Source organism: Cyphomyrmex costatus, unplaced genomic scaffold (genome assembly GCF_001594065.2).
Source record: "Cyphomyrmex costatus isolate MS0001 unplaced genomic scaffold, Ccosl1.0 scaffold192, whole genome shotgun sequence".
NCBI lineage: Eukaryota > Metazoa > Arthropoda > Insecta > Hymenoptera > Formicidae > Cyphomyrmex > Cyphomyrmex costatus.
In genome coordinates this window covers 287,490-311,127 of record NW_017275954.1, presented here as the reverse complement: position 1 = coordinate 311,127, position 23,638 = coordinate 287,490, and the positions used below count along the sequence as shown (strand labels likewise).

At 27.5% G+C, this 23,638-nt stretch overlaps 6 protein-coding genes across 6 annotated transcripts; 3 read left to right on the top strand and 3 right to left on the bottom strand.

Moving 5' to 3' along the window:
• Nucleotides 1–473: 473 nt before the first annotated feature.
• Rab1 (RAS oncogene family member Rab1) lies at nucleotides 474–2,469 on the bottom strand. Its single transcript, XM_018538140.1, has 4 exons — nucleotides 2,243–2,469; nucleotides 1,245–1,641; nucleotides 929–1,160; nucleotides 474–842 (listed from the first exon to the last, which is right to left on the bottom strand). The coding sequence occupies exons 1-3, from the start codon at nucleotides 2,263–2,265 to the stop codon at nucleotides 960–962; spliced, it is 621 nt and encodes a 206-aa protein (XP_018393642.1). The 5' UTR covers nucleotides 2,266–2,469; the 3' UTR covers nucleotides 474–842; nucleotides 929–959.
• Mocs2B (Molybdenum cofactor synthesis 2B) lies at nucleotides 2,358–7,365 on the bottom strand. The gene is made up of 7 exons (XM_018538030.1): nucleotides 7,286–7,365; nucleotides 6,894–7,038; nucleotides 5,926–6,214; nucleotides 4,991–5,180; nucleotides 4,757–4,839; nucleotides 3,967–4,216; nucleotides 2,358–2,544 (listed from the first exon to the last, which is right to left on the bottom strand). Exons 2-7 carry the CDS (start codon nucleotides 7,032–7,034, stop codon nucleotides 2,358–2,360), a joined length of 1,140 nt encoding a protein of 379 aa, XP_018393532.1. The 5' UTR covers nucleotides 7,035–7,038; nucleotides 7,286–7,365.
• A 1,138-nt stretch (nucleotides 7,366–8,503) lies between these two features.
• On the top strand, nucleotides 8,504–11,410 carry LOC108772555 (activator of basal transcription 1). The gene is made up of 4 exons (XM_018538107.1): nucleotides 8,504–8,751; nucleotides 10,490–10,676; nucleotides 10,758–11,050; nucleotides 11,124–11,410. The coding sequence occupies exons 1-3, from the start codon at nucleotides 8,565–8,567 to the stop codon at nucleotides 11,035–11,037; spliced, it is 654 nt and encodes a 217-aa protein (XP_018393609.1). The 5' UTR covers nucleotides 8,504–8,564; the 3' UTR covers nucleotides 11,038–11,050; nucleotides 11,124–11,410.
• Nucleotides 11,411–13,112: 1,702 nt separating this feature from the next.
• LOC108772534 (ejaculatory bulb-specific protein 3) lies at nucleotides 13,113–13,914 on the top strand. The gene is made up of 2 exons (XM_018538073.1): nucleotides 13,113–13,302; nucleotides 13,534–13,914. Exons 1-2 carry the CDS (start codon nucleotides 13,113–13,115, stop codon nucleotides 13,728–13,730), a joined length of 387 nt encoding a protein of 128 aa, XP_018393575.1. The 3' UTR covers nucleotides 13,731–13,914.
• A 143-nt stretch (nucleotides 13,915–14,057) lies between these two features.
• LOC108772577 (uncharacterized) lies at nucleotides 14,058–18,518 on the bottom strand. The gene is made up of 5 exons (XM_018538132.1): nucleotides 18,358–18,518; nucleotides 17,391–17,472; nucleotides 15,224–15,334; nucleotides 14,918–15,073; nucleotides 14,058–14,211 (listed from the first exon to the last, which is right to left on the bottom strand). Exons 2-5 carry the CDS (start codon nucleotides 17,457–17,459, stop codon nucleotides 14,080–14,082), a joined length of 468 nt encoding a protein of 155 aa, XP_018393634.1. The 5' UTR covers nucleotides 17,460–17,472; nucleotides 18,358–18,518; the 3' UTR covers nucleotides 14,058–14,079.
• A 2,884-nt stretch (nucleotides 18,519–21,402) lies between these two features.
• Nucleotides 21,403–23,436, top strand: LOC108772573 (probable DNA-directed RNA polymerase III subunit RPC6). The gene is made up of 4 exons (XM_018538129.1): nucleotides 21,403–21,470; nucleotides 21,969–22,581; nucleotides 22,665–22,826; nucleotides 23,362–23,436. Exons 1-4 carry the CDS (start codon nucleotides 21,403–21,405, stop codon nucleotides 23,434–23,436), a joined length of 918 nt encoding a protein of 305 aa, XP_018393631.1.
• Nucleotides 23,437–23,638: the final 202 nt, after the last annotated feature.

Genomic DNA, 23,638 nt, shown 5'->3' with positions numbered 1-23,638 from the left:
ATATAATATATATACATATATATATACATATATATATAAATATATATATACACATATGTATATACACATATATACTTATATATGTATACACATGTAACGTATGCCACGTATGCGCTCCAAATTAGCATGAAATATTTTTTTTGTTTATTATAAATTACACTATACCATGTGTATGTGTGTGTACATATACACATATATATGTATACAAACAGACATATTCATATGCTACGGAGAAAGAAAGGAAGGGTATCGCATTGCTTGTGAAAATTCACTAGGGAAAAAATGATCTAATTCTCTGCGCATCTAAAGAAAATAGAGAACGAAACATAAGAAAAAAAAAACATGAGAAATCTTTCTGGATAATTGTATAGAGGAATAGAAATGGCTATACAGCCAAACACATACTCTATTGTACATGTTACAATTAGGCTAAAAAAGAAAATTAAAGTGCTTATCATAATATAACCACCATACACAGTATTAATCAATTTACTTCTCAAGACCCGAGTTGTCCCTCCCATTACACGCACATCTACACTCGCTCGATATTATCAATACTAATTCGACAAATTTATCTAAAGTCGAACTTTATACTAGAAAATGGCGTTAATTAACCACGTCTTTTCTTCTTTGGAAAGATAACTACAAAAACGAAATTTCAGGGCAGGCGGACGAGAGTTTCGTACAACTCTGAGGAAGAGTTGGTGGTCCATGAGTGTGTTAGATTCTTTTTTCCTTCTGTTTGTTGTTGGAGTAAACTAAAACTTCCATGTATCGCTCTTATATTTGCAGTAATAAGTGTAATTTTACAGTACCCGGAAACTGCAACCACATTAGATGTTCTGTAAAAGAAGATTGTTCCTTAAAAATTAATAATTCACATTTGAGTTTAAATCTATTACATACATATACATTTCGTTTTGCTTACTTTGGTTAAACAAGACGCAAGATTATAGTTCTCAGCAGCATCCAGATTTAGACGATTCGATTGGACGTCCATGTTCTATTTTCACCTTGTTGGCTGGATCGCTTGCTCCGCTCGAGGGTGGGCCCACTCTAAGTTTTATTTCAGCGGCCATCGTCATAAAAGCTTGCTCTACATTCATTGCATTCTTTGCTGACGTTTCCAAAAACGGTATTCCGAGTTGATCGGCATATTCCTGTTTATAACAAAATGCAGCTATGCAATAAGAACTGTAACAAATTTAAATAATTATGCAATATAAAAAACATGTGCCGTTTACCTTAGCCGTTGTATAGTCTACTACTTTCTTGGTATGTAGATCACATTTATTGCCGACTAATAACTTATTGACGTTATCACAGGCATAACGATCGATTTCTTCCAACCACTGTTTTACATTGTTAAAAGTTTCCTGATCTGTGCAGTCATAAACAACAATAATACCATGTGCACCTCGATAATAAGAACTTGTAATTGTTCTGAATCGTTCTTGACCCGCTGTATCCCAGATTTGTAGTTTTATTGTTTTTCCATCTAAATCAATAGTTCGAATCTTAAAGTCCACACCAATGGTACTGATATAACTTTCTGTATATGTGTCATCAGCAAAACGCAACAAGAGACATGATTTTCCAACACCAGAATCACCGATTAAAAGCAATTTAAATAGGTAATCGCTGAAACAAGAAAATATTTTAACACATATTATAATTTCTAAATATTCTTACAAACAGAAAGAAATGATTTGATGTCTCTAATCTAAAGAAAAACTTAAAATCACAATCAATATAAGCACAAGGCATTTAAATTAAAGATACCATTTTGTAAAGATCTTTAAAATTTTGGTGAAAGAGGTAAATTCTTTTTGAAAAACTATTTTTGTAAAGTGACATTTCTAATAAAATTCGAAAAAAGGATATCAAATTGTTAACAATTCACACATGTCTGTTCTCAAGACTATTACGAAGAAACAGCCAAGGTCGGCTAATGCAAAGTGAAAATCTAACAGTAAAAAATACTGAAATACGGACTATGATACAAGAGTGCCATGTTTCAAGTAGTAGGGGAAAGCGACGAGAGGGAAGGGTAAACCTGTCAGACGATGAAAATCAAAGGATACATCGTATTTTTCATTTCCTCGCTTAGCAAGCAGAGATCCCGCGGGAACGATAACGTGGATGTTTCCACATCGCGGAAACGCCCGTATTATCGTTTAATAACTTGTACAAAGTGGCAAACTTGTTACACTTATGTCTGCGCAGAAGGAAGTTTACTCACTATTCGGGATTCATCGTGGACATACTACGGAGAGAGTGCGTCGGTTGATGAATCTGTCTATGGTCTACGCTGGAAAGTCAACACCTAGAAAACAACGTCTCGATCTCGACACGCACTACGAGGAATGCGGATAAATCGGATTCTCACTACGTTTCTCCGTAATATGACGAAGAGTTGTAACAATGGCGGTCACAGCAACTCCTCCCAAACCAATGAGACCTCCACCATTGACGTAATGCCAGAATGGCAGCGAGCACTGTTTCCATAGACGTAGAACGTATAGATTGCGCGCGTTTTCTATTCTAAAGTGAATTTTCACGAACCTCAAACAGGCTACAAAAAAGGACCACGTGACGAAAATTGACGAATAATCAAACACGAATTTTGATCAAGTAAGTTTTTTTATCATTGAAATGGCTGGTTTAAACGATCCTGAAAATATACTTTTAAAGCTTTTGTGTGCACGCTACCAGAAATTTCTTCGACGGAGGAAAAATTAATCAATCGCATTGGTTATGTGACCGAATCGTTCGAATATGATTTGTTAATATTTTCTATCCAAAATTTTCGGAATGATATCTAAATCTAATATTGTGGACAAACATAAGAATTAAGGTGCTTTCACATGCAACGTAACTTGCATCAACCAATCAAATCGTATCAAATTGTATCAGTTATTACGCCTTATTTTAATTGAGACAATTTTATTGGCTGACGCAAGTTACGCCTACGCTAGACTAGGACTCTAGCCTACGCGAGTTAACACTGCATGTGAAAAATACACTTAGGCCCGATTTTTCATTATCTGGTTAACTTGTGGTTAAGCTTAACCTGATGTTTCACCCAATGAGCTTTATCCATGACATCACCATAGGTGAAGCCCATTGGATAAAACATCAGGTTAAGCTTAACCACAAGTTAACCAGATAATGAAAAATCGGGCCATAAGGAGCCTATTCTGCAATGACCGTAAGCCATAAAAATTGACTAATCGTAATTGAATATAAGGAGAATAATCGATTACGATTGGTCAATTTTTGTGGCTTACAGTCATTGTAGAATAGGCTTTATACTTTTATTTCAATTGATGATTGAAACCAGCGGCACATGAAGCATTTTATCCTATTGAATTGCTTGAGATAAATTGTCAGAATTGTAGTCATTAGTTGTATTCAGCAGGCACATTTTTTTGTACATAATTGATTTGTACAATTTATATTCAATGAGGAATTAAAGGCGAGACTAAATCATATCAAACAATTTTATTATACAACAGGTGCCTTTTTCTACTAAATACAGCCAATAAAAAGTATAGGAAATGAGCAAGGGATAACTTTTATAACATGAATAGAAGAAAACAATAACTTTATTTAATTATAATTTACTTATAATATACAAAATGTCTAATAAAATTCTTATTATTTTCTCAACAATTTCAAAATGTTCTTTAAATTGATGTCTTCTGTCACTTACCATGTAAAAAATTTAAATTATACATCACAAACCATGTATAAAATTATTAAAAATTCAAGTTTAAATATATATAATTAAAAATATATTTATATATGAAGTACATTGTTTTTGTTTTTCAACACATGCATGACATTTGATTAAAAAATGCGTTTTTTTCTTTTTTATTAATGTTAAATTTTTATTAGATGTACATAAATAGTAGCATTGAAGTACATACGGCTATGAATCAAAGTAGGCAATTAAATTGTTACATCCAAAAATCCTTATATTCTGGTGATATACTTTCTATATATAATATTCTATCTTCAATATTTTTCAATCTTTCGTAAATATCTTTAGGTACTGGTTTATTAATTCCTATCATACGTTCTGTATCAGAAATTCTGTCATCCAATATAGGAAAAGAACCCGAAACATTAAAGTTCGTATTATTCGTGATTGATTTGCGTAAAATTGATTGATCGATAGTTTGAGGTCCCCACTCGTTTAATACTCTGTGAACTAAAAAATTTCAAATATATATATATATATACATATTAGAATTAATTATTTAAACGTATTTGAATATTTTTTAATATATAAAAAAATATAATAAAACAAATAAAAGTAAGTGCCTTTATGTGCATATTGAGATATTATAATTAAAAATTCAATGCAAGTTAAATGATAGACATAATTACAAATCTTGATTATATATAATTCCTCTATCATAAAATTATACATTACATAAACAAATAACAATACAAGTAATGTGTTATTATATTTGGATACAATTTAAATTTACGAAAAAGTTAAAATCTAACATTATTTATATCAAACATCTTAGCTTTGACATCAGAAGCAACAAGTTTGTTTATCATATAAATAATTCCCAAGAAATTATTTACGTCTTCTTTCGGGAAAAATGCGAGTTTATGAAACAAAATGTATTCTATGAATTATCAATGTAAAATATATAAAATCTGGTATAATAAATCAATAAATATACAATATCGAGACAACACAATAAAATATTAAATTATATACTATTTATAATATTACCTTTTATATGACTTCTGGAATCTTTTCGTCGAATAAGAATGGCATCTACTCTTGCACAAGAATTTTTATTATCATTTTCTTCACTGTAGATATATTATTTATAGCAATTAGTTACAATAATTTCTATCATGTGTACATATATTATGTGTACATATTATAATTACAATAAAAATAAAATTATATTATTTTACATGAGCACACATGTAAATTTTTTTATTTTAATAATAAACTGACCTGTGGCGACAAAACTCTTGAACATTCACAGTATTTACATGTTGGCGTTTTCTTGAGATGAATGATTTTATTCTACGATTTAATTCTTCTGAATTCGCTTGAATTTGTACAAGATTTGGATCGATGACATCTTCATTTGATTCTTTTTCATTTATATCTGAAGCCATCTGAGCTTCTTCCACTTTCACAACTGTAGATTTAGCAACATTTTCGAATTTTAATCTATAATAGTTAATATCTAATCTATACAGTAAATTAACTATACTAACTAAATAAAAATACATTTTATTTGGTTTTATGTTATTCTGCTATGCAAGGAGAGTAACTTAAACAAAAGTTTATGTAAACATACATGCACAAACCCACTATTACCGAAATAACTCGCCTTTAAAGTTAGTCCTTTTATTTTAGTTACACCTAATTGTATTTTTTGTATATATTTTTTTAAATACAAACAAAAAGTAAATAGGAGTTACTGTATTTTCGATTGATGTTTATATTCTTAATAAAGATATCGTGTAGATTATTTTTCAAAACGTAGCATTTTTTAATGATTTTAAACTTATAATTTAAAATAATTTTATATATAAGTGTTAAGAATAAAAAATATCAAAAAAGATTTATAAGACAAATAAGTACCCACTTAATAAATGTCGAGAATTTATGACAATCTACATCCAAGCAAGGAAAAAATAGATTTTTTTTGGAAAGGAAAATATAAGAATAAATAAAATAAGTCAACACACAGGTAGCCATGCAATGGTGTAACATCAATAATATTGTAAATAAATGTTCCAATTATATCTATTACAAAGATTCTTTACAATTAAAATATAAATGTTAAGAAAGACACATAGCTAATATTTAAGGAAACATGCAATAGAAAATATTCAAAATTAATAATTAAAAAAGTTATTTACTATTCATCCATTTACACTCTTTATTTTGCTTCCATTGTGGTTCTCCGATTTCGTATATTTCTTTTTTCCAAATAGGTACTGATGCTTTTAACATATTAATAGCATATTCTACTGCCCTTAATGATTCTTTTCTATGGGAAGACGAAACTGCAATTACAACGCTTGCTTTGGATATTGGTACTTCTCCAATACGATGATATATAGCGATGCCTTCTACATCCCATTGTGAACGAATTTTGTTACAGATATTAGTCATCTCTTTTAAAGCCATTGATTCATAAGCTTCATATTCCAGTTTAATTACCTACATAAAATTTCAAAATAATTGACTTTAAATTTACAAAAATATTATATAATAAAAAAAGCATTAATCATAAACATTTATCTATAACTATTTTCAAAAACAATTTTTTAATAATGATTTCTAGTCATTTCATGAATAAAATTAAACAAGAGATTTTTTTCTTCTATCAAAACAATAGGCAATGCTGCATTTTGTCTCTTATGTATTTTTTTTATTAAAAATTATATAATTGCACAAAACAACGTTCTAGAAAGAAAAATGTTATACTGACTTATTCATATGTATATATGCTTGTTCTTTTTTACACTCAAACTCTATTTTATGATTGCTTTATGAGAACAACAGATTATAAATTAATAAAATTATGAATCTAAGTAATCTTTTACGATAAAATAACAGCAAATCAATGAAAAACTATCTTATGAAAAAAATTTCAAATAAAATAAATTGTTTAGCATTTTCTTTTATTCTTTTTTTTTTTAGTAAAAATTATTAAAGTCTGTTCTCAGTTAAATAAAATTTTCATTAGATCTATGTAAAATTAAATAAGAATGAAATATACAGAAATATATAGTATACTCTAAAACAAATTCAGTGTTTACATATTACATATTAAAAGTTTTGGATAATCTATTAGATAAATACATAGAAAAATTTTTAATTAATTTCTGTACATTACCTTTTTATTTTCAAAATTATCTCTAGTAATTCCAATAAAATTAGATATTGCTCCACAATTAGGAAATGTCACAAGCTCCATGATTTCTGCAATATTTAATTCCTCTTGTTGCAGCTTGACAAAATTCTTTAATGTCTCCATTATCCTGAAGTATAAATAATAAAGCACAATTTAAAAAAAATTATTATTTCATATGGTAGATCTTTTGAGTTATTAATTGATCTAAAATATGTTGTAAATATCTTAATAAAACTATGTTTTACGTAAAGGTAAAAAAGTAATCATCCTACTTAATGTTCAAGAAGTATTATAGATAAAATAATATAAAAATATGAAACAATGTACAAAAATATACCGTTTTTATGATTTAATTAATCATTTATTGGACAAACCTCCACTAAGTGGTGGAATCACTGCAATTTTATCGTTTTCTGATAATACAAGAATGCTATTTGGAATGACAAATTCGTCGTTTACAGCTAGTATTAATTGATTACGTATGCTTTCTAATTCATAGGTGTTGACTATCTTGTCAAAAAGATCAGTAAATGATAATTTTTTTTGTATTGAAAGCTTGCATTCCTTACAGCCAACTAATTCACGTGCTTTAGCAAAAAATAAGATCGTCGCTTGTATTTCATTCTTATCCATTATAAAGTATAAATAAGAACATGCTTTCTGAAACATTTTAGAAATATATAATTATGGTTATGTGTATTTTTCCACACATTTACTTTCTATTTACAATATAAATTATAAAAACACACACACAAATATATATATATATATATAATAACCCTTATAAATTATTAAATTAAATCTTAAGAGAATACAATTATAACTCTAGCTTAAGCATTAAATTGACTTTCAAAAAAGAAATTCCTTTTTAATTAAATATATACATTATATAATAATATATAACATATTTGCAATAGACACTGTGCGATCACATTTCATTTTTCAACCAACTCTTGTGATGATTGAGTGCTTGAATACTTTTCCATTTTATTTTGACATCATATATAGCAATTTCTTTTTTCGTTGATATTACACTTACATTGATTTATGTTTCCTCGTAATTCACATTAGATATGTGTGTTACGTATACGTATAACGGTGTATTTTTTTTATCCAGAGATCCTTCTTCAATTTCAATGAAATTATACTTATATGCTTATATTTATGTGCGTTTTATTTCGATGCGTTTCGAGAAATTTACCACTACTTGGGATTATGAAACCTGTAAAGCTCATTCTACAATAGGCACTAGTAGTCGTGGATTAAGGAGAAATCGACCAATGGGCGCGTTCATCGGACTCAACAGCTGAGTGAGCGCTCGCTGATTAGTATATTCTTTTAGATCATCCAATCAGAATCATAGATCTAGGAGAATACACCAATAATAGCGAGCGCTCACTCCACTGTTGAGTCCGCTGAACGCGCCCAATGTTTTGCTTCTCTGTTTTGGGGCGAAGGTTGCATTCCGAAATTCAGAATCGATCGAAAAAACGATTCTTGAATGCGGAAAAGAATCGATTCTCGATGTCGAATCGAAAAATATCATGATGGTCGAGTCATAACCTCATAATAGATAGCGTGGTAGTAAAGATCTATTTTTCTTATAGGAATTTGCAGTGCAAATTTTGCACGACCTTGCCTCCTTTTTCTAAAATGGAAGTTCATTCCTTTTCGTCGACACAAAATGAAGAGAAATTTGTCGAGAAAAAAGATAAAAAGATTAAAAGAGGAATAATCTATCTGTCCACAATTCCGAAATACATGAATGTCACGATGATCCAAGAGATATTTTCTGCTTATGGGAAAGTTGGCAGAGTATATCTACAGCTAGCTGACAATGGTTAGTCTTCGATTTTTCTTATATCGTTTATCGTAAATTATATAGTCGAATCTCAAATTTAATTCTAATCTTTATACGAGATCTATAATGGAAATCGTAGCGTAGGATTTTAAGTCAGAAAATTGATCAATCATAATCTAGTATTCTCATATTCGACTGTAATTGATCAATTTTCTACAACTTAAGCCCTACGACTGCTATGACTTCTATTGTAAATTCCACATAAGATGGTTAAAAAAAATTTTTTTATTAATTGTATTATGAGTTGTGGTTTTTAGAAATTTTTGGTTGCAATTTCATCATTTTGGGCCTTCCAAAGTCTGTTTTCTGTGGCTGAACTAATGGTTGACTGGTTGTACACTTTTAGAATTTAAGCCTGATCTACGATGTGCTCTTTGTTTCTTGTTTTTTTCTCTCTATATAATTATTTTATTAACAATTGTATTTCTTGCCATGTGTTTCTTGTTTTTTCCAAAATTTGTTATATCTTATTTCGGGCGATAGAAAACGAAAAATAGGCTAATGCCCATTTTCACCAATGTAGATTAACTTTAATCTCGGTTTAATTTACTGTTCATCTTTTTCTAATTTTTAGAACTAGAAAAAGATGAAGAACAAATTGAACCAAGATTGAAATTAATGTACATTGGCAGAAATGGGCATAAAAGGCAAAAAAACAAGTTGTAAAGATACTATTCTACAATGTGCTTTTTGTTTCCTGTTTCTTGCTGTTTGTCTCTTGCCTTCTTGATCAAAAAGTCTTTTTATCCTGTTTTTTGTTTTCTGTTACTTAAAATAAAAATTGACAATCTTTGGAAAAAACAAGGAATCTGTTTTTTGTTTCTCGCACTATCTGAAGTAGTACACACAGTGTAATAAGTTGAAGTGAAACAAATATACATTTGTTTCATTGGCTATGTTTACACTGTGCGCTTAGTCTGTGATCTATACAATAAGTGTCTTTGTTTAATATACAGGATAAACAAGGATATCTATTGTATAGGCCGCGGCCTAAATGCATGGTATAAACGTAGAATTTTAACTTATTGCACCGTGTGCACTAGTTCAGACAGTGCAGAAACAAAAAACAAAGAACACATTATATAATAGACTTAAAAAATAACAAAACAAGAAACAAAAAGTACATTGTAGGTCAGGCTTTAAAGAGATAGATAATGTTCAATATTTTTCAAAAACAATAAAGTTCTAGTACATTCTAGAAGAGGTAGAAAACAGACCATTAGTGATACAAGTCAACACAAATGTTCTATCTTTTGTTGCATTTCATGAGTAACAAAGATAACAATACTTGTGTGTCACTAATGTCTAATTTATCCATCTGTAGACACCACTTTTATCTAGGAGATATCTATCTCCTAGATAAAGTTATTACCTGGATAACTTATTTGGAAGTGAAGAAATTGGACATAAATGGAATGTATTCTTTATTTTTGTGTAATATTCAGTAATAATGGATGAAATAATTCTCTGAATTCTGAAAAGTATCTATAAGTAAATATAACTTTGCTCCAAAAACTATATTTAACAATCACAATTATAATTAACATAATATGACACAATCTAACATTTAAAATACTTGTTTTTTGTGTAATCTTATATGTAAACAAAAATTGTTTAAAAACTTAAAAAATATATTAATCAGAAAATTGATCAATTATTTTAAATTGTTGATTGTAAATGTACAACATTTAATTTAAAGTATTGTCAACATTTATAGAGACACAGTCAGTGAAACATAAAAAGAAAATCAAGAAGGTAATCAAGTATTTTACTGAAGGTTGGGTAGAATTTGAAAGTAAAAAAGTAGCAAAATTTGTAGCAGAGACATTAAACAATACTCAAGTATCTACGAGAAAGAAAAGCAAATTCTACGATGTCATGTGGAATATAAAGTATTTGCCTAGGTAAAATTTTATTGTATTTCTTATTTTTATGAATTATTTATTTAATTATAATTAATATTACATTTTATTTCTTTTTTACAGATTTAAATGGACTCATTTGAGTGAACGATTAGCATATGAACGTGCAGTCCATAAACAAAGACTTCTAATAGAGATAGCACAAGCTAAGAGAGAAATTAACTTCTTCTCATATAATGTAGACAGAAGTAAGAAGTTGCATAAAAAACATAAACAAGGAGAAGAAACGACATTTGAATTGCCTGAAGTTAAGCAAAGAGATACTGATATTGAAATAAGGAACCGAAAAGCAGAGACGCAAGTAGAAGACAGAACAGAGTTCCTTAAGTCAATATTTGGATAAAATTTTTTTAAATGTAATTATATATTGTATTTATAGTATTTAAGGATGTAAAATAAGGAATTATTAATGTGAAATATTTTGTATAGTGTTAAACTTTCAAAGATGTCAGTTGCTAAAACAAAATAATGTGTAAAATCTAACACAGGTATAATACATGCGTTAGATTTCCATCGATGAGAACATGCTACAACGGTCAAGTTGGATCTCGGGTGCTTTTATATAATTGTCTATGAATTTATATACTATGTATGTAGATTTTTAATTGTGCGCCGAATTTTTTAGACTTGAAACGCAACACTACTAATGGCGAATTTGATTGGGATGCACCAGTGCAGGGTGATTGCACCAGTTCATCTTTTTTCCTTTTCCCTTCTCCTGAAGAGAAAAGGAAAACAAATGAACTCAGGTGCACTCAGTGCGCACTAGTGCATCCAATCGAATTCGCCATAAATTATGGCAGTAATATCACGAGTTGTCAAAAGTATTTTATTTGCTTGTTACATATGAATTAATGTTATTACAGAAGACTGTATAGAAGTTTAGACTAAGAAAGTTATGAAAGTAATATTCAGCAAATAAAAAATTTTCACAAAAGAAATAAGCGTAGTTCTTCATTGATGAATTGAAAACATCTCAAAAAATTGTATTGGATGAAGTATTTGTTGTACTAAGCTGTATGTATAAATCTATGATTAAAAATAAATTTTTAACTTTAAACGTCTCTAAAGGATTGCACAAGAATCTTAGAGTTCTGTTTATTAGAATATATAATTATCATTATATGTACCAACAATCTCAATCTTCATAAATATAAATAAATATATATTATGTATATATAAATATACATTATGTTAAAAAATTCTTTTTTACTAAGCTTTTTACAATATATTACTATTTTTTTCTTTGGAGTTATATTATGTTATATATTTTGATACAGAATTTCTTATTGTATTGCAATTAAATATTATTAGATATACAATTATTGGATTATGAAATTTTTATACATGTTTGCAATTTAATAACGAAAAAGAAGGTGCTAGAAACATAAAAAAATAGACATTAATTAATAATTAATAATTTGTTATTGGCTCCGAAATACTCAAAAATATGTATTTTTTATAAGATTAAAAATACATAATTTTTAAGATCAAAAATATAATTTGTATTTTACATAACACAATAGAAATATTTTGGTTATATTTAACATTACATTACAGAAAGTATTTTAATATCGTGCACAGTTTATTATGTGTAATATAAATATCCATGTTTGTGTGTATTCCTATTAAAATGACGATATCATTAAATTGCAAATCAATATCATATAAAAATACAATATCATACGAACATCTTATTATCTTGCGTTAAAAGTTTATTTTTTATATGATTCTGAACGTATTTACAAATCACTAATTGTTACATTTTCTTTCAAAAGAATTTTACGTGACTTGAGGGTTAAATCAATTTCCGTGTTTATAAATTATGCATAAATCAGCATTAATTGTTTTGATTATAACAAATTGTATATGTAAAAGTTCACGTTTCACAAAATATTCACCTATGTTAAATACAAAAACAATAACGAGCATATTTTTAAAATTCGGTGATAAGACTTCTCTCTTTTTGATACAAAGCTTCATCATATAACGTTAACTTGAACGTATTTTTGTAGAAATTGTGTCTTTGCTTTAAAGGGTTAAATCTAATTCCGCCGAATTACATCGGTTAAATTAACTTTGAAGGTGTGGATATGTATCATCGTACACGTGTGCTTCTATTTTTTTTACCTGTCTTGAAAATCTTTTACATAAAATTTTTATAAAAGTTCTTTCTTTAGTGTAAAGCTCCTAAATTATAATATTACGTTATAACGTTCTCGTGTTTGTATGACAAAAAAATGTTGAATCGTTTTGTGTGTATCAAGATTAAAAACAAGAGTTTATTTTATATTTTTATTTGTACTCTATTAAAAATAAATTAATGAATAAATCTCTTGAAATAATTAACAAAAGAAATTGAGAATAATTTGTTCTAATTTACATAGAATAAGCTGTTCAGAAAAAATTGCATAAGAGATGAGATTCACATTTGTACTATTGTGTAGTCTCGTGTTTTCTGGACTCGTTTTGGGAATAGAATATTATTCGGATACGTATGATAACATAGATGTAGATGCGATTATTAATAGCGATCGTCTTTTAAATCAATATGTGAATTGCATTCTTGATAAAGGTACTTGCACCGCCGATGGACGCAGTTTTAGAAGTAAGTATATACATTGCAGTTTGCGTTTTATTTCAATATATTGATGACAATGATTTTGTACGTACCGCATTTTTTTATAAGAAAAAAAGAAGAAAAGGAATTTTAATGAAACAAAAAATGTAACATAAGAAAACAATAGTTGATATTCAAATATAATCTGCAAAATATTATACATATATATTTATACGTAAATTAAGATAAATGAATACATTTATTGATTTCTTTGTATAGATATTCTCCCGGATATAATAGTCACATCTTGTGAAAAATGCAGCGAAAAACAGAAGTACACAGCAAGAAAAATAATCAATTATTTGAAAGAAAACAAACCAAATATTTGGACAGAGTTTCTCGAAATGTATGATCCTGACAAAGAGCGTACAGCATCTCTCGAGCAATTTTTGATAGAAGATCAAACGAAGGCGTAATTCTTCCCCCCCTCCCTCTCTCTATATTAGGTTTCCTAATAACAATCAAATAATTGATCCTAAATAAAGGAATACATTTTATAGTAATCATAAATTCTGATCACGAATAATATATATCTAAATGTTTGATTATTTATATTTTAATTATACCGTTAACAAACCTATACAATAGCAATTAATGTCATCAATCAATAACTGAATGTGAGAAGAAATATATTTTCTAATTTTAATTCTTACATCGCAAGGTATTTTTTATACATATTGTTTTAATTAAATTATGTTGTAGATAATAAAAAATATATATTTTAAAACATTTGTAGTAGAAGGTATACATTTGAAAAAGAGAATTTTAAAAATATTCGGATTCTGTAGCATAAATGTTATCTAGATCTATACAAAACATCATGTTATAAATGGTCTGTCCAAATAAGTCATATCGGTTTGAGAAAAACTCTTTCTCTTTTTCCAGGTTTCCTAATTCCTGTGGAATAAAAATAAACTGTTAGACTTTCAAATTAGAATGTTCTTAAAGTATAAGTTAAAACAAAAATATATAATTTTATATTTCCTGTATAGCATTTTTATGTATTGTGCGTGTTTTTTATTCCAAGTTTACATTAACATTTATATTAAAATTCAAAATTTATTTTTTTTAAATTATACGGTTTTATTCCAACTGTTGAATTAAAATTTATGACAATTTTTTTATGTATATAAAAAATGAATATTCTGCATATAAATTAAATTGAAAAGATATCTACTCAAATTTCATGCTAAAAAATACACATACACAATCCCACGTAGCACACCAGCGCGTATAAAGCGCTTTCGAAGCGCTGTTCAAATTGCACCTCCCAAAACAGCTGTTAATTATGGACTTTTTTATATTGCATGCGGATAACTCGGCTAATTTCAAGTCATATTGCAGACACTGTTATATACAGTAAATATGCTATAAAACTGTATTTATTCTGCGCTGATTATATACGCTTATAATGCGCTCTTCATAGTGGATTTTGAAAGAGCTTTTAAAGCGCTAAAAATCTGCTAAAGTAATGCACCTGCATACGCTCTTTTTTAGCGCTTTTTAAGCGCTACTGTGCTACGTGGGATCGTTCTCGAATTATTCATATATATACGTGTGTACGTGTATTGTAATTATTTAATAATTATAAAAACATAATTACATTTGCAAATTTACAAACTTCCATATCCGGGGGCGAGAGATTTTCAGAATTACAGTCGATATTGTCAATATTTACTATCGGTTCAGTAGTACAATTAGTATAAGTTGTATCGTCACAACTTATCTCAATATGTATCCTGTAGATTGTGCCATTTAGCTAAAAAAGATTTTGTAATCGAAAAAAATGATATATTTTACGATAAAATGTTTAATAAAAAGCGTTTTATATACGGATCGAGTTATATATAGAATGTATATGTAATTGTATTTTGTTTTGATGTAAATGCAGTTATTAACAAGTTTGTACCTCTTTGAAATAAGTGTCAAATGAAATACTTTTGTTCATGTTCTCCCATTTAAGCGTTATATTTGTTATAACCCAATCGTCTGGATTGCACAATTTTAGGGTATTACGATTCTGAGAAAGATTAACGGATTTTTACATAAAATTACAACATTTCTTATAAATATTATTGATGTCGGTTTTACGCAATTAAATGTTTATTTATATAAATGGCTTGCAAGAAATTTTAATGTTTCATTTTTCGCTTTTTATTATAATATATCTATAAATATGTCCATTAGCGACTACTCAAGAGCCTTAAGAGGAATGAGATAAAAATATTGGATTGGTACAAAAGTTTTAAAATCTCTACTTTCGAAAAGCCTATCTTACTATTGTCTTTTGAATTTCTGTGAATTTCGTAATTTTTACTTGAGATTACTTTTACTACAAGAAAATTACGAGCTAGACAAAATAGAAAATTTTCTTTTTATTTTGGATCTGTCACTTGCTCAAAAAGAATTTACGAAAATTTTTTACTTTGTTACATAAAAGCTTAAAGCTTTCTCTATAAAATCGTTTTTAAAAAATGCTACTAATATTTTTTATTATTAAAAATTATTGCAGATTAAAAGGAGCATTTTGACTTTTACATTTAATTACATTTTAATTACATTAAAAGTGTAATTATGAGCAAAAAATCGTACTGCAATTTTTAAAAATAGATTCTTAAAGCTGAAACTTTGCTCTATCGAATGATATAATTGCCAATGTTTTTTAAATATTAATAGATGTAATACAAGTAAAAAGTAATAACACACTTCGAGTTCCTTTATTCCAATCCATGTATGTATATAACCGTGCAATATTAAAAATTTCAAGGCTTGAGATAATATTGCTAATCATGGAGATAATACTGTTAATTATAGATAATATTGCTAATTAGATATAACAATTGCTCCTATCTTGAAAGTTTTACATATTGTAAAATAAAAGTCTCATAGATTGTGATAAGATTTAACAGTTTATAAAATAGTATTTTATATATTAATATTTGGAGTAGAAACTTATTCTAAAGAGTAGAATTGTCAGTGTTGAAAGAGCTCAATTGTTAATTTTTAAGAGTGCGATTTCACTTAAGAGTTTTAAATTCTACTTAAATATTTTAGAGAATAGTAGGAGAGTACCGGGGCTGGTTGTCATACAAGGTAGATTGTCAAAATGCTTGTAACTCAATTAGTACATAGTAGAAAAATCTCTTTTTTTGACTGTTAATTGGTGATGTAATATTAATTTGTTGTGTAAAATGGTTTGCATCAAAAACATTGCATATATTATTTATAGTGACTTTTAAAAAAATGAAGTTGGTTGAATAAATTTTCCTTACCATCTATTTTGTTGTCTGAAAAGTCTGTGGTATTATTAGTCACAATAGCCTTTTGTATTCATGCAATGAATATTCAGGCAATGACATTGTCTTAGATAAATATTCAGGCAATGACATGTCTTAGGTAAATGTTTCTACAATTAATTAATTCTTTTATTAAAAATGGCTATGTGGGGTAGATTAACCAAAATGAGACGGGGTTTGGCGACCATTTTAGAATCTTTAGTTCGACACATGTTTAGACAATATATTCTTACAAATACCCTCATATTATACATATTTCACATAAATATAATATATATGTTTTTTCATTTTTCATATAAAAACTACAGTATAAAAATTTTATAATTAAAATAACTATTTTATTTATATTAATATTATAATTAATATTATTTCTCAAAATATAGAATTAAAATGAAAATAAAAATTGTATAATAATTTTTATGTCTATAATAAATATGCTACTGTCAATCCTAGAACTTGTGACAATCAACTCGGAACACAGGGCTAATTGTCACATTTTCGTAGCTTCATTTAAAATTAAATAACTTATTAGTATAATATAAAAAATTCAAGGGTACATTTTTTTCTAATACCTATAAAAGGATGTAGATACATTATAACGTGTAGGTATAATTCCTTCTTTCTTGTTATTGTTTAACAATGTACGGTCGTAAAATAAGATTCTATTATTTGTGTAGGTATAATATTTCAAAATCAGGTATTCACTTTTTTCTAAAAATCACTAATCAAAAACTATGACGTCTGTGACAACCAGCTCCGGTCTCCTCTATAACTACTTACAACTTCTAGCGTTGTTATAACCGATACTATGACCAATGGACAAATAAATATTATGCAGCTGAATTTCATTTTGCAATAGAATCTGTGAATGAATATTTCTAATAAATAAATTAGATCTATTATAGTTTCTTAAAAATAATAATTGTAATCTATCTGTGAGATGCAATAAGGTATCTGTGAAATATAAGAATAATGTACGTAATGACGCCATTAAAATATAATTTTTCAATTATTAATTTCATATCAATTAATAATTCGTTCTCCTTCTGCTAAATAAAAATGATAATTAATATTAAACTTTATAAAAACTTTATTAAATTAATATTTAATGATAAAAATTATAATCTTGAAGGTAATTATCATTAAAGTAAATTACTTCTACAATTATTAAAAATATAGTTTTTCAATCAGTTACAATGTTTGTATTTATAATATAAATTTCTTATATAGCATAATACAATTTTTAAATAAATATTTTAATGTAATTCGTGAATTATTGAACTAGTGACAAATAAAGTTTATAAAATTGAAAGAAAAATCGTAAGATATCATAAAATAGATTTTATAAATTTAGTTTAGATAATCTATACATTACATTAAATTTTACGATAGAATTATATATTTACTCGACTTTATATATTTGCATATAAAAGTTAATATTTTGATATATGTGCATCTTAATAATGTATATTTTATGTGTGTATAATATATATTTTATGTATATTTTTTAATTCTTTATACACGTTTTTCATGATATATAAAATTAAATCTTTATTCTAAATTTTTAAACAAATATTATAAATCGTTTAATAAACTTTTTATATTTCATATAAACATACATATATATATAATCTTTATAACGGCACATATGTCATTCTTTTCTGATAACTTATCTATTCTAAATTAACATTTAGATATACTGTATTGATTAATAAAAAAAGTATTAAAATTGACATCATTTTCTTACCTGCAATGTGCAAGTTATTACTCGAATGGCAAAAGATACACTAAAACTGTAAGTAATGATATTTTTCGGTATATTGTCAGGACTAAAGATCTATAATTTTTGTTACGTGTTATTATAGATTCAGTACTGGCAGTGTACGTCAGAACACAGCAGGCTACAGACACAGCCCACAATGCTAGTCAAATAAGTAGAAAACTATGATAAGCATTTAGCATAGTTAATTTCTGACTTAGTCATCTTTAATATATTAGCATTATGAGTCACAAACAACAGGAATAAAACTTTTAAACTTTGTAATTAATTACAAAATGTTATAATAAAAAAATACTTTTCTCTATATAAACATTTTTCAATTAATATTGATAATTTTAGATTACAATATTCAGTAAATAGATTTCATTCAGTTGTCATTATACATATCTATAAATTTTAAATTTAAAAAATGATTTAATAATTATATATTATATACAGGGAATGGAAGTAACTCGTTACTTGTAACGAAGTTACAATTACAAGTTACTTTTTTGGTAACTTTACTGGTAACTGCGTTACTTTCTTTTTTTGGTAACTGTAACGGTAACGAGTTACATTTTTTGGGTAACTGTAACGAAATTTACAGTTACTTTTGTCGTTACTTTGCACACGATTGAACACGGTTCGATTGGATACATGTTATTTATAACGCTTATCAATAAGACTTGAAAGCCCTTATAGACATTCGGCCGTTATGATTCAGTAATTATTTTACACTTCTATCTTCTATGTAATACATAGGACATACAAATATTTCAGTTTGCTGCATATTTTACAGGTTTTAGAATTACAAAATTGTGTTTAAAAAAAATTAAAAAATAAATTAAATAATAGTAAAATGAGAAGGGCTATGAACCCAAAAGCGAAACAGTTTAAAAGACGATGACAATAAGTGTCGAAACGTCGTTTGTTTTTATCTTTGTTTTGTTCTAATATATATTTATACATTTAATTACATTGTCATCGTCGTTCTTATCAGAAATAAACTGTTTCATTTTTGGCTCGTAACCCTTCTCATTTTACTTTTATTTAATTTATTATTTGAGCCATTCTACATTGTTTTTTTTTTAAATAAAACTATATATTTGTCAGTATTACATATAAAAAAAAAATGCAAAAGTACATTTTTAAATTGATTTTAAAAAAGTAACGGAAAAGTAACGAAAAGTTATTTTTCAAGTAACGGTAACTGTAACGAGTTACTTTTAAAAAGCGATAACTGTAACTGTAACTAGTTACATTTTTTACTCGGTAACGAGTAACTGTAACTAGTTACTTTTAAAAAGTAACTTTCCATTCCCTGATTATATATATATATCACTATTGTTATATTTATTTTTACAGCCATACAGTCTTCCTCCTCCGCACATAATAGATAACATCTTTATATCCAAGAATATCTGGTCACATTAATTGTAAATCAAGGATTGCATTCGGAAGGCATATTATATATATTAGCGCTATTGCGTTATTATATATATTAAAAGGCTCTAATTTTATTCCGTTTTTCGAATAAACGTGTGAACGTAAAAACATTTATCCGTTTATATTCGCTTTTAGAAAAACGTTTACTTAAAGGTAAACGTTTATATGTTTAAATTATAGCATACGAATATGCTATTTATACGTATAAACGTGTTTTTATTTAAACGTATATAATATAATAACGGGCCCTATATTATTCCCTTATTTTTTTCCAATAAATTATATAAGGATCAGGACAATCGGAAAGTTTCTTCCGTTTTTTTTTTGCAAAAAGTATGGTTATATTTAAAAAACAAAATGAAAAAGTACGTCAATTAAAATATTGACCATTGTTAGCGATGACTTTTTCCTATCTTACATGAAATTTGAAAAGTTTATTTGTTTTCTACTGTGTGTAGTACACGTGCATAAAAAGTCACTGTTTTAAAAATACAAAAAATCACTTTTATGTTTTTAAAGCAGTCACTTTTTATGTTTTTAGACAATTACCTTTGTGTACATTTTATTCTATAACAGAGATATTTTATCTGCTAACAAAACTTGCATACGCGTGTAATCACAGTGCGTCGCAGCTCATGCGCACCAAAGTAAAAATTACGTACACAGTGCTCATATCGAATTGGTATGACAGATATCCTCTACAGAGGGATTATATAGATCTGGAGATTCCTTACCCAGGAGGTCAATCGTACTGCATTAGAACAATACAATACTTATCTTGACCAGGAATTCCTTCACAAAGGCTTACATTATGATCACTTTTATCGCTCTCAAATTAATAAGCCATGATTCGACAAATTCTCTCTTAAAAGAGCAGGAATTGCACTAATTAACAGCTTACACGTGCTAATCACCATAATCTCAAAATTATAGCTTGCACAGGAAAAATATCGTGGCCTCCAAAGCCACGTCTTTGTGGCGACCCTAACCAGAATATTAATCATATCATATTTCACTGTTCCATTACTTCTACCAAAGCTAATCACCTAATTATACTTTCTGTAATAACCGCGCGCGCTCCTCTAATTTATCTTTAAATGACATTTTCCCTCTCCTTAAAAAACCACCCAAGCTTTGTCGCTTGCTTCTTGCCTTTATCAAATCTTAAGAATTTAAACTCCTCCTGACTCTGGGCTCGTTTTTCGCGTGCCCTTCGTTATTTTGATTTACCGCGGTCCCCCCCCCCCCCACTTTACTTTCGATACTTGACACGTCATTTACGAGACTCGTCTCGTCGCCATTACACGGTGACCATATGCGATCTGGTCGTATCGACATTCGACGCTGTACGTTCAAGGCCACTCACTTCAAGAATTAATTTCTAATATCCTCTCTAACGACTCTAATCTGAATAGTCGTGAACTTTAACGCGATTAATATCTCGGTTCGCAGGACAGAGCGACGCTTTTTTTCTATAAGATTCTTTTGTTTTATGCAAAAACGCGTCGAATGAGTATAATTTGATCGATTTTTGAGGTGACCATACTCCAATAAACCTTTACCAAAATTATTTTCAATCATTTCATAATGGAAGAACAAAATGCTAGTAGTAGTACAATGACAAGATACGAAGGGCTCGAATCAATTGAGCAAAAGTATGAATGAAACTTATTTTATAGTCACATTATATCATGTTTTCTTCCTGCATTTGATATATATTACATAATATTATGTTAAAAAAGAAAAAATGAAAAATCAAAATTGTGATATAATTACAAAAAACGAACCTTTTATTTTTTACCATAGTTTAATACTTTAATATTAGCTATATGCTCTCATTCAATTAATTAGTGGTATTCACATATTAATATTGAAGATCAGTATTAAAAATATTTATGTTATGTATCTATATATTTATTTTGTTAAAATTGTTGAACCATTGTAATGAGACATTAAACTTTGACTAACATAAATTTATTGTGTTACCTTGTATTTTTAGTATTTATTATAAGATCTTAAAATTTATGTAAAAGAAAGTAAGCTATTAAAGTGGAAAACAATTAGATTTTATTACATTTTATACATTATATTTTTTTATTAAATTTATCACTTTATCATTATTTACATATCTTATTTCTTTTTTTTTTTTACAGAATAATTGCTCTTGCACGAGAAAAACCTAAGGGTATTTCAGACAAAGATTTAGCTGCTTCAACACCTGATTTAAAACCAGATCAACGAGCTAATATTATAAATAAACTTTTGACTCAAGGATACTTTGATCTTTTTCAACAAGCAAACTCATTATATTATCGCTTGAAAGATCCAATAAAATTTGCTAAATGTGTTGACAATGAAGAAAAAATAGTATTTAAAATTATTGAAGAAGCAGGGAACAAGGGAATATGGATTCGAGATATAAAAATTAAATCTAATTTGATGATTAAACCATTAGAAAAAATTTTGAAAAGCCTAGAAACTAACAAGGTTGTCAAAGTTGTTAAACCTGTAGCAGCCAGTAAGAAAAAAGTGTATATGCTATACAACTTAGAACCAGATGAGTCTGTAACAGGTGGTGCCTGGTATCAAGATCAAGATTTTGAAACGGAATTTGTTGATGTATTGAATCAACAATGTTATAGATTTTTGGAGCAAAAAAGGGAAAAGGCAAAAAATTGTAACACTGGACCTATTGCTGCAAGAAATATGACATATGCTTCATCTAAGGATGTGTTGAAATATATTTCGGATTTAGGAATAAGTAAGGTTGTATTTTTTTTACTCATTAAAATATTTTTTTTTGTATACTATTTAAAACTTATTACTAAACGTAATCAATATTTTTATAGGTGAAATTAACTGTAACTAATATAGAAGTAATTTTAAATACATTAATTTATGATGGTAAGATTGAACGTACATCCACAAGTGATGGAAACAATTTATACAGAGCAATTCAACCTGTGCTGAGTTCAGCTGAATTAGTTAAAATCCCTTGCGGTTTGTGCCCAGTAAGACATTACAAATACATTTACAATACGTTTATTATAAAAATTATCATTAAAATTAATAAAATCAATTAAATAGTCAATAATTAGCTCTACTATAAACTATTAAAAATATAAAGACTAATACAAATCTAAAAAAAATATTCATAGTATAATTACTTTTTTATGCATTTTTAAAAATGGTTTTTGATTAAACATTGAATTTGTTTTTAACTAAGGAGAGCTTTAAAGCCCATTCTACAATTGTGTAAGCGTAGTTATAAATGGTTGTACAAATTAACCAATCACAGTTAAATACGAAGAAAAGTTCGACCTGTGATTAGTCAATTCTTACAACTACAGCCACTTACAACTATGCTTACGCAATTGTAGAATGGGCTTAATATAGACAAAAACCAGCATATTCCAGAGTAATTTGAAAATCTAATTATATTATCTTGCATGAACACATTTTCTGCTTTGAGCTAGTATTAATTTCAGTTTTTTATAACTTACAAAAATATATATTTAATATAATATATTACTTTTCGTTTTTCAGGTGAGAAGAGAATGTCATGACAAAGGATTTGTTACACCTATCAAATGTCAATATATTAAAGAATGGCTAGAATAAAGAGAGTTAAAATTTAGAGGTATTAGTGTAATGTGTTCATACAATTTCTGTTAATATATTTAAATATTTTCTTCTAAATCCTCCAAATTTTCTTATATTTTCATATGTCAATTTAAATATCAATTTAAATATTATGTCAATTTAAGTATCAATTTAAATATTAAATTGGAGAGTAACCATTTCTTAAATATCAAAGTTTTAT